At 34.3% G+C, this 12,133-nt stretch overlaps 1 protein-coding gene across 1 annotated transcript in view; it reads right to left on the bottom strand.

Moving 5' to 3' along the window:
• The window catches only part of EXOC6B (exocyst complex component 6B), a 543,568-nt gene that overhangs the window by 245,974 nt on the left and 285,461 nt on the right, over nucleotides 1-12,133 (bottom strand). The window contains exon 16 of the mRNA XM_011365544.2: nucleotides 5,728-5,839. Coding sequence (XP_011363846.1) covers nucleotides 5,728-5,839 — 112 coding nt within the window. The remainder of the gene's footprint in view (nucleotides 1-5,727; nucleotides 5,840-12,133) is intronic.

The raw sequence follows: 12,133 nt of genomic DNA, 5'->3' as shown, positions 1-12,133 counted from the left end.
GGGCTTACTTATATCTCTAGCTAAATATGGCTTAAGAAATGATACAACTATGCTGGCTAGTTCCACTTTAATTCACATCTACTACCTTAAGTGGCATTTAATGCTACAAAATAATCACATAAATTAAGCACAAACTAATTCTCTTTTCCATATACCCAGAAATACCTTCTCTGTCCTTCAACTCCAACATTTGTTCTTGATCTCTACTTTCAGCTGAACACCTTTCTTTCACTGGGAAAACTGAGCATTTGGAGCCTGCCACCAAAATAGATACTCAACTCCCATCAGCTGCATCCATATTCTCTGATTCTCATCTGTTATCAGAGGTGAACTCTTTCCTACTCAAGCACGTTACTCTAGAGACTCCCCCCTTTCTCCTACATCATCAACTTTTTGCTTTCTATTGCATCATCGTCATCAGAAATAACATGCTGTTACTTCTCCTATTAAAACAAAACAAAAGCATTTGCTTAACCCACTTCCCCTGCTGGCTACCACCTCATTTCCTTGTTTACCTTTGTAACAAAATTATCTGAAACGGTTGTCTTATACGTGCTCTCTCCAATTCCTCTCTTCCATCCTTTAAATTTCTTAATTTAAATAAACACTTCATTTTAGGATAGTTTTGTATTCACAAAATAGTTTCAAAGAATTCTCAAATACTCCACACCCAGTACCCTCGACTGTTTACATTTTACATTATTATGGTACATTTGCCACAACTAAGGAACCAACTTTGGTACATTACTATTAACTGAACAATACACTTTATTCAGATTTCACTCATTTCTCCCTAATGTTCTCTACCTTTTTCAGGATCCCACATTACATTTAGTTGTCATGTCTCCTTAGCTCCTCTGGTCTGTGACAGTTTCTCAGACTCGACTTATTTTTGATGACTGAAGAGTTTTGAGGAGTACTGGTCAGATATTTTGTAGAATATACTTCAACTTGAGTTTGTTTAATATTTTTCTCATGGTTAGACTGAGGTTATGGGTTTTGGAAGGAAGACCACAGAGGTGGCGTGCCTTCTCAACACATCATATCAAAGGTACACACTATCAACACAACTTACCACTGATGATGTTAACCTTGATCACCTAATGGAGACAGTGTTTGTCATGTTTCTTCACTGTAAAGACACCATTTCCCTCCGTCCACACTTTACTTTTAGGAAGCAAGTAACTAAGCAGAGCCTTTACACAAGAGGTGCCACCTCCTTGAGGGGGTAATATCTACATAAATTATTTAAATTTCTTCTGTATAAGACCCATTCTTTTTTAAACCCTCTCCATCAGGCATTTCCTACCATCATTCTATTAAAAATGCTTTTATCGAAGTCACCAGCTTATTCCAAGTTGCTAATTGTCATCTTACCTGATCTATCAGTAGTATGTGTCATAGTTGACCCCTCCCTCCTTCTTGCTATAATTTCGTCACCTGGCTTCCAGGACACCATACTCTCCTGCCTCTGTTTTTGTTTTGGTTTGTTTTTTCTTTCCCAGTGGCTCCTTCCCAATCTCCTTTGCAGGTTCCTCTTTTCTCCTGACTTCTTAATATTGGAGTACACAAGGGTTTAGTCCTCCATCCTCTTCTCTCCTCCATCTTTACAAATTCCCTCAGTAATATTATCCAGTCATGTAGTTATAAATATTTTTATGCTCTAAAATTTTTATCTCCAGACAAGCCACCTTCTCAAACTCCAAACTCATATATACAACTTTTATTAAATATCTCAAATTGTATGTCTAATAAGCTACAAATTTAATGTGCCCCAAACCAAATTCCCAATCTTCCTCCACCCCAAAATTAGCTCTACTTGACGTTCTTGTCATCACAGTTCATGGTATATACAGCCTTCTAGTTGCTCAAATGAAAAAAATCTTAGGGGTTATCTTCAACTCCTTACTTTTCACTTCCTTTACAACCAATCATCAGGAAAGCATGCTGGCTCTACACTCCATATCTGATCACTTGTCATGACCTTCATGGCTACAATCCATGCTTCCATCAAATCTCACTGGATTATTGTCATAGCCCCCTAACTGGTCTATTTATACCCTACAGTTTATTCTCAATACCACAGTCAATGCAATCCTTTTGAAATATGTCAGATCATGTCACTAATCAAAATCCTGCCATGGCTCCCCATTTCACTCAAAATAAAAGCCAAACATTCTAATATAGCCTGTCATGAAGAACCTTGTACTTCTTTGATCTAATCTCGTGTTTCCTTTCCCCTTGTGTATGCCATTCCAGCTACCTTTCCTTACTATTCCCTGAACATGCCAATAACCTAACTACCTTCAGACCTTTGCTCTAGTTCTAACCTCTGCCAAGAATGATTGTTCCCCTTCTATGACAACTCACCATCAAGATGTTGCTCTTTTTAATAAAACCAACCTTGAACCTCTACCAGACTCTTGGTTTTCTTAACCCAGGTTCTTTTTCTTCCTCCATAGCATTTACTGCCTTTTATCATACTAGATGATTTATTTATTTAATAATTTATTATCTGTTTCCTGCTACTAGAATGTAAGCAGGATCTTTCATTGTTGTTTTTGTTGTTTACTTATTTATCCTTAGGGCTTAGAACAGTGCCTATCACATAATAGGCACTAATAAATATTTATCTTAACAGGGGATCTTGTTCTAATCTTCCGACTTCTCTTAACTGCATCTCTGTACTAGACCTGACAACCATTACTTGCCCAGACTTCTTTCTTAATAACAGGCAATATTACATTGCCTTAATAACAGGCAATGTAAGTACCGCATGGTACTTACTATGTACCAGACACAGTTCTAATTACTTTACATGTTAATATAATTCTCACAACAATCCTATGAAATACATGCTATTATTGTATTTTATACATTTATACATAAAGCCAAATAATAGCATGAAATGCATGCTATTATTGTATTTTATACATTTTATACATAAAGCCAAGTAATTTCCCAAGAACACATCTGTTAAGGAGAGAGCCAGAAATGGAACTCATATAGTCTGCTCTTACATATAGTGGACTCTTAACCCACTGCTCAACTTCTCCTTTTCCTACAGACCTGGAAAAACAGCCCTAATAAAACAGCTGTACCTGCTGATTGAACTAGGGATAGTGGCTTAAGGTCTGAGAGAACAAGGTATTCAAGTTACAGTAGGTACTAGAACTGAAAGGTAATGTCGAATTGGCTCAGCACAGAGAAGCAAAGAAGCCATGAGAAAAGCAAGAAATACAGTGTATAGACAGAAAATGATAAAAAGGATAGAGCATATGGACAGAAAGAAGAAGAGATGAGATTTTATGGAGTCTCAAAAAAAGACAGACAGACATTAGCTTATAGAAACTTTTAAGTCTTAAAAAAATTGTCTGACAACCAGAAATAGGATTATATTTTGAGTTTTGTGTACTTTTAATACTTCTATTGTTTTAATGTCTGTTCTCTGTCACAAAACCATCTCTAATAAGAACAATTTCCATGTTATTATGGGCTTTCCGTAAAAATCTCTATCTTTTGTTATTATTAAATAATTAAATCAATATGGAAGGCAGTACATATTGTAAAAGTGAATAAGTTTGGAGAAAAGTGACCTGGACTTAGGTTTCATTTCTATCATTTTGCTAGCTGTATGGCTGTGAGCAATCTCCTTGAACTTTAATTATACCTGCTATAAAAATGAGAATAACAACATGTGCCTAGTCTGCTCCAAATGTTACTGTACAAAGTGAGATGGTATTTATGAATGGACTTTGAAGAATACAAATTGTTCCACAAATCCTGCCTATTACGATGATGATTCCGAATATGAATTCACTTTAGTTAACTACTATAAAGGAGGATATAACATCTTCTCTTTTCAAAGGTGAGTAATCTAGTTATTCAAAGATTTACTGGTTGGTGATAAAAGAAAAATCACTGGGTATGTAAGTGTCTATACACATACACACCACTATAGCAGCCAAAATAAATGCCTATGGATAGTCCTTTATTTATCTGCAAAGACAGTGATTATCAAAGTATATTTGCCTAAAAAGATCCAATGACTTAGAAATAACATTTATCATTCATTTAAACAGTGCCAAAAATTATGATCTAATTCTCCTTTGATAGGCTCCTACTGCTTCTTCCTATTATTACCTGATCTGTACTGTGCCCTTGAAAAGGACAATAAAATCAGGAAAATCAAAGAAGTAAGAAGTCAGGTCTTTCTCTTAAGATGTCACAGTAAATCAATGACACAGCAACAACTAAACTCAAGAGTCTTCTGAGGCCAAAGCTGTTTTTCTATCACACTATGTTCCTGCTATGCTACTTATTTAAAAAGACTTTTTAAGAAACTATCAAATCAAATGGCATAAGAATTATATCAAGAGTTATAATGTAGAGACAGTTCACAGAATAAACAGCAAACTTCCTGTCCTACTTGGATTCAGTAAAGGAGAACAGTACATTTAACCAAAGGAGGACCTCCTAATTTTCACTCCAACTTTCCTTTTTTATAGCTTTCCCAATGATGAAGTTAGCCTATTCTCAGACACACAAAAGCAATACTTAATAGTTCTATGCCTGACAATAAAAAGGAAGATCTGGAAAATGAAGATACTGTCCTAAATAATGTCAAATGCGACATTCAATTGTGAAAAAAAAGTTTGTTATCAGTAGAATTCAGTTCCTGCCAAAATCCGCATTATAATATTTTTAAATCATAACGTAGGGGAAAAAAACCAATCATTCCAAAATCAGAACTAAATACTCATCTGGCTTCCAGCTGTCTTTACCTATGGGTCAGTATCATTAACCATTTACTGACTTTCACTATAATCCTTGACAGTGTATATCTGAAAATGTCGATTTTTCACAGAGCAACTGCCTTTCAAACGACATTCACCTCCAACAGGTAAAACAGATGGCCAACAGCCTTTCTTTTCCCTGTGAAAAAAAATTCCTCCAAGCTCTCACTTTTGGCACTATAATTTCCATAAAATGGCAGGTTGAGGATCACATGCAATCCTGGGTTCCAAGAAAAAGGGAACTTCGCATCTTTCTAAATTTTAGGACTTGATGCCAATGTGCCAAATCTTCATTTTTGCCAAGATACTGTTCTCAGCATATGTACAATATCTCTCCTCCCTTTGTGAGATTGCATAAGCTTCCACAGAAATGTGATGATTGCCTTTCTCTCACATTTCCTCAATCTCAAATTCCCAGACTTACATGTTAAGAGAAATTTACCATTCATATACATGAGGTATCTCAAAATCAAGAGCTAAGTCTAACACTAACCAAGGACTATGAGTGCCGATATCCTTGGCATCAATGATTTATGCAGGCAAAATATGATCTCATATTGTATGTTGTATTTGAACTGTCATTCATTTGGATAGGAACCTGATGTTGACTGTATTCAACCAATAATTTTATATAATCAATGGCAAATAATACAAATTTAACTTAACATGTTCCGAAAATAAAACAAGTTAAGCTAGTGAAAATAATGTGAGAAGGAAAAAAAAGTGACTTTCAAAAAATAATAATGGATTACTCCAGAGTGACCGAAGAAAAACACAAGGCATTTATTTTGCACTTTCACCATTAGAAAGAATATGATGAAAGAACATGAGAAACCATACAGAAAATGATAATTAATTCACAAACAGACCCCAGAATTTAGGACACCTGTTGACATATTGTCTTGGCTGCCTCCACCAAGAGCAGCTTTACCTCAGTGAGTCCAATATTCTTCCTTTTAATGACATTCTGCAGAGAGTTGCTCAGAGTCCTGGTTAGCAACAGGTTTGTAGATTTACGAATCATGTCATCAATTTCAGTCGAACTGAAAAAGAAGTGTCAAGAGTCTTATTCCAGGTAACAGAATTATTTTGCAAACAAACAAGGTGCCAGTGGTAATTGTAGTAGTAGTAGTAGTAGTAGTAGTAGTAGTAGTAGTAGTAGTAATGGCAGCAGCAAGTAACATTTATTGTTTGTCAGAAATTATTCAAAGTACTTTAATGAATTAAAATTCATTTAACCTTCACCATAACCATATGAAGCAGTTTTATTATTATCTCTACAGATGAGGAAAAGAAGGAACAGAGAAATTAAGCAACTTGCTCAAGGGTCACACAGTGAATACACAGCAAAAAAAAAAAAAGAACAAAAAAGATTTTCACACAGGCAGTCTAGCTCTAAAGCCCACAGTATTTAAACACTATTTCAGGATAAAGAGTTCCACATCATGATTCCTCATCCTAAAACCATTACTTCTCCTGTAGTTCCAAGTTCCTTCACAGATTAATATTCACAATTTTCCAACCCAGTCCCTCTGTAGATCTCCTACAAATTAGCTGATAAAGGTCCCTAGAAAAAGGTATCTCTTGTTCTTATATTATCATCTTCCATATAAAGTCTATTTAGCTCTCATTCCAAAACAAATGTTGCAAGCTAGTCATTTAATTCTACATAATTGTTTTTTAATCCCACTTACTATCCAAAAAGTGGTCAATAAAAATATTTTCTACTCAGTTAAGGAAACTAAACATAAGAAAATTATTTTAATGCTATTTTTATATGCAAAGTTTAAAAAAGAAAACAGTCTTGCAACCAAAAGGCTAAATTCAAGAGCTGTACATCCTTCATAAGTCCCTGAAAACATCAGCCAAAATGACTTTCTATAAAAGATATCCTTTTGAGACAAACATTTCTTCAATGATAAGGATACTGTTGTAATGATACTTATTTATACACATCAAGAAAAAACTGTAAATAAAAATGTATGAGCAGTTCTTTGTCAATAATTTATTGCTTGTAGACAATGGTCACAAATTTTATCTCATTGATTTCTCTTTCTACAGAAGGAAATCAGAGGCTTAGTGTAGTAGAATTAAAAATCTTAAAATACTACATATACAAGCAAGCTACATTATCATGCTATGTGAGAAAGAGAAAAATATTAGAAATAAATAAGACTAAAAAAATGCAGGGCCACAATCAGTTAGGAAAAAATGATACACAATAATATTATTATAGGGTCCATGTAACACTACCACCCTTTCCAAAATTATTATTGAATTGAAATACTTTATTCCGTACGTATATAAGGTGCTAGGCACTGTGTTAGTAGACTACTGAGATCACAATGGTGACCAAAATAGTCATGCTTCCTGCCTCCACATATTAAACTCATAATTACACCATATGAATTATAATATGAGCTATGAATAAGTACAGATTGCTATAACAGTAAATAACACAGGTGCCCAAAATTATTTGGTGACCCTGATGTTAATGCTTATTACATATCTCTATTATGCTTTAAGAAGATCTAACAGAAGTTCCTATTTTAGATATGATACAGAAGAAAGACAGACACTATCTTCATAACACAAGAAAGCTAGGTCTAAGCTAAAAGCTATACTTTCCTTAAATGTTAATGAAGTGAAATGTGTAACTGAACTAAATTGCACACTGGAACAAGTCCTTGAGAGATGAGCAATGAACACCAGCCAGTTCCACATCTGAGGCCAATTGCCTAATCTGGGTACAGATGGATAATGGAGTGAAAGAGTCAGGCTGAGAGGCTTTGGTGAGATGAAGAGAAATCAGCCAAATCTTTCACAGTGTGGGCTAACATTACAGATTGGAATCTTGGAAAAGCCTGCAAACAAAAATATACTGACCCAACAATTATCCCCTATAAAAATTCTGTTCCGTAAGAAATGATGGAGGCAGTGCTAAAAGAGAAATTTTGCAAATTTTGCAAGAGGTTTAGGTTCCAGGGCTATACCGAAATTCAATCCAAAAGACAGCAAAAACTAACTAAAGCTGAAATCCAGCCCAGCTCAAATCCTGTTAAGATCATAGATAAGCCCCTGGATAGAAGTTTCGGAATTTCAGAGTCAGTCTTAAAGACAAAAAGACTTCTGCAATAGCATCTAAAATCAGAAGTAACTTGAAACTAATTAAAACTGAGACACACTCATTTCGCCAATGTAATGATGAAATCTGAATGACTTATCTATCAAACAGCTAGGAGCCGCAGAAGAAAAAAAATGAGAAAGACATATTTAAGGACATAATAGCAAAATCACCTCCTAACCTGATAAAATATTTCACCTTACAGATCCAAGAAGTTCAGCACATCCCAAATAGAATCCATGAAAATAAAACAACATATAGGAACAACACAGTCAAATTGTAAATGGCAAAGCTAAAGAGAAAACCATAAAGGCAACTAGAGAAAAAACAATAAGAATGACAGCTTATTTCTCTTCAGAAATAATGAAAGCAGACAGCAGAATGACATCTTTAAAGTATGGGGAAAGGGAGGAGTGTCAACCTAGAATTATGTATCTTGAAAAATATATTTTTGAAAACAAAGGTTAAAAAATATTTTTAGACAAACTAAAACTAAGAAAATCTAACACCAGCAGATATATAATAAGAGAAATGCTTAAAGAAATTCTTCACACTGAAGAAAAATAAAATCAGAGAGTAACCAAACAATAACATATTTTAGGGTTAAAACAGGTGTATACATGAAGTATATGCCAATAATATCAAAAAAGGGAGAAGATAAATTATATTACACTGTTGTAAGATTCTTAAATTATGCATAAAGTGATATAATATTATTCAAGGTAAATTGTGATAAGAATGTACACTGTGATCTCCAGAGTAACCACACAAATAAATAATAAATAAAATAAAATGTTATGCTCAAGTAAACCAATAGGAAAAATAAATCATAATATCAAAACACTTAATCAAGAAAAAGGAAAGACAACAGGAAAAAGAGGGCAAAAAATAAAAAAGACAAATAGAAAAACAATAGCAAAATGGCAGGCTTAAATCCAACCTTATCACTAAATACATTAATTAGGCAGACTGGATTAAAAAAAATATATATCCAACTATTGTTGATTCAAAATGACATGTTTTAAACATAAGGACACATGCCCAGATCTTATTTTCAACATATTACTCAGCATTAAAGGAACTGGGCTCCTTGGAGAAATCAATGATATCATGGTTAAGAAGGGAAATGTCCCAAAAAGTGATGGTAATACATCAACAAGGCATATAAGCCAGCATAAAGTTGCACAAAATAGTTACATCTGGGACAATTTGAGCATTAGAATTAATAGAGACAGTAAAGGAATGAACCAACTGAATGAAGTAAGAATTCATCAGTCTGATACGATGATAAGTAGATAATTGACAGATGATACATAGATAGATAGCAAGCAGATGCAGAAGGACTCCTTAATATAGAATGCTAAGTAATACACATACAAAGAATTTAAAAATCATAAACTTGTGAAAAATCATAAATTAGTAATTATCACAGAAAAGTTGATTCAGGCAAGAATCATTAATGGATATTATAAGGAGGACATGTGATAACTAATAGAATAAACACACAGTCTCAAAGTATTTCAACACAAACACAAACATTACTTATTACAGACGAATAATAATGATAATTATATAAGGAAAACAGACAACATCTCAACTAATTAATAAAAACTAACATAAACCATAAAGGCCTATAACAATACACAGAGAGAGACTGAGACAGAGACAGAGAGACAGAGAGACAGACAGCGAGAAAGAGAAGGAGGAAATGAAGAAGGGAGGGAGGAATCAATAAATCAAATATGGCAAAATGTCAAAATTGGTAAATTTGGGTAAAAGTACTCCATTCATAATATTCTCAAAATCTTTACTTAATGTTGAAATTATCTGAAAACAGCATGTTTAAAAAAAAAAAGTTTGTAAGTACTAGGAGAGACAAATGCATACCATATAAAATAAGTTATAGCTATATTAATATCAGGCAAAGTAGACATTAAAACTATTCTTGTTTTTAACACAGATAATGTGGGACATTTCATAAAGTTAAAAGGATGAATATAAGATATAACAATATTACCTGTGTATGAACTTAAAAACATATTCAATATATATGAAGCAAAACTTGAAAGATTTAAAAGAAGAAAGAGACAAATCTAAAATTACAGTAGGATAGTTTTAATACTCCTCAGTAATTTGGTCTACATTATTACTATTTTTGCTTTAGACAAGTAATTTTCTTTAAGATCAATTAAAAACAGAAGAGTAACATCAGCAAGACAGCAGAACAGGAGGTCCCACATTCACATCCCCCATCAGCAAACTGCTTTTATAGATTTTGTAACCCAGACAGAAGACTGTAAAACCCTAGTGGAGCCCAAGACCAAGGAGGGCTGTTTTGAGAAAGTGAGCCCATGTTAACCATAATCTCAGCTCCAAATACAGGAACAAACCAGAACCCCTGTGAACTCGGCTAGAGTCTGTTTGGTCTTGCCAACTGTACCATTTGCCTCTCAACTCCAGTCCTAGCTTCAACCCATGACCCAACTCTAGTACCCATTAGCTGCCAATCCTGCCTGCACATGACTGGGCATAAGGCGTGACTGTCTATGACCCAGAGGCAAGCCCTACAAACTTGGTTTGACTACAAATACTAAAACAACCCTGTAACTTGGTCCCAGATCTACTCAGCTACAGGCCAGGAATATTCCTACCTACTCAGAGACCGGCCAAGCCACACACCACTCCATATACACAGAGCTAGGACTGCCAACCTCGGTCTGACTATGGATCTTGAAGTGGCTTGGGAATCTGGCTCTAGACCCTACCAGTTATAGTACAAGAGAAGTCCTGTTTACCCAGTAATCCAATGGTAAGAATGTGTATCAATGCTGCTGGAAGAATCCCTCAGTCTGCTTATGGAGCTGCAATTCCTCATTCCAAATGTGGAGCCTGAAGTGGCCCTGTGATTTGGCACAAGCCCCTTTCAGGTATGGTCCAGGAGTAGCTGCCCACCCAGGGACCTAGGGAGAGACACATTCTACCATGCCCCCCAAAACAGATCCAAAGGGAGGCCCTCCAACACAAAGCTACATAAGTCACAAAGAATCAGACAAATATGACATCACCAAAGGAAACTAATAAAGTTCCAGTAATCAAACCCGAAAAATTGAGGCTATAAATTGCCTAACAAAGAATTTTAAATATCATCTTAAAGAAGTTCTATGAGATGCCAGAAAACAGAGAGACAACAAAATGAAATTGGAAAAACAATGCATAAACAAAATGAAAAGTATGAGAAGGAAATAGGAAGAATAAAAAAAAAAAAAAAACAATACTGGAGCTGAAGAATACAATGACAGAACTGAAAAATTCAACTGAGAGCTTTGATAGTAGACTCAATCTGCAGAAGAATGAATCATGTAATTTGAAGACAGGTCATTTGAATTTAGAAAGAGGAACAAAAAGACAAAAAGAATGAAAGTGTAAAGAAAGTGTGGGAGATCTATGGAATACCATTAAAGAACAACAACAAATATATGTATTATGAGAATCCCAAATGGAGAAGAGAGAAAAGGGGCAGAAAGCTTATCTGAAGAAATAATAACTGAAAACCTCCCAAAACTTGGAAAAAATATAGACATCCAGATACATGAAGCTCAAAAGACCCTAAGAAATAGCCAAAAGAAAATTATAGCAAGATATATTATCATCAAATAGTCAAATGAACAGAAAGAATTTTGAAAGCAGCAAGAGAAAAGCTAAAATATTGTAGGTCAGGAGGGAGTGAAATAAGATATTCAAAGTGCTCAAAGAAAAAGGCAGCCACTAAAGAATGTTATATCCAGCAAATCTGACCTTTAGAAATGAAGGAGGGAGAATGATTTTCCCAGACAAACAAAAGCTGAAGATTTTCATCACCACTACACATGCCTTACAAGAAATGCTAAAGGGAATTCTTCAAACTAAAGTGAAAAAATAAAGTAACAACATGAAAATAGATGAATGTATAAAACTCACTGGTAAAAGCAAATATACAGTTAAATTCAGAACAGCGAAATACTATAATGGTGGTATATATGTCAGTTTAAAATCTAGTATAAAAGTTAAAAGATAAAAATATTAAAAATAAGTATAGCTACAATAATTTGTTAATAGATACATAATACAAAATAATGTAAAGAATGACATCAATAGCATAAAATGTGTCAGGGGGAGAATAAAAAATGTAGAGTTTTTGTGTGAGATTGAAATTAAGTTGTTATCGGCTAAGAAG

The sequence above is a fragment of the Pteropus vampyrus genome, unplaced genomic scaffold (assembly GCF_000151845.1).
Source record: "Pteropus vampyrus isolate Shadow unplaced genomic scaffold, Pvam_2.0 Scaffold113, whole genome shotgun sequence".
Classification (NCBI taxonomy): Eukaryota; Metazoa; Chordata; class Mammalia; order Chiroptera; family Pteropodidae; genus Pteropus; species Pteropus vampyrus.
The sequence above is the reverse complement of the archived record's forward strand: the minus strand, read 5'-3'. Positions and strand labels throughout refer to the sequence as shown.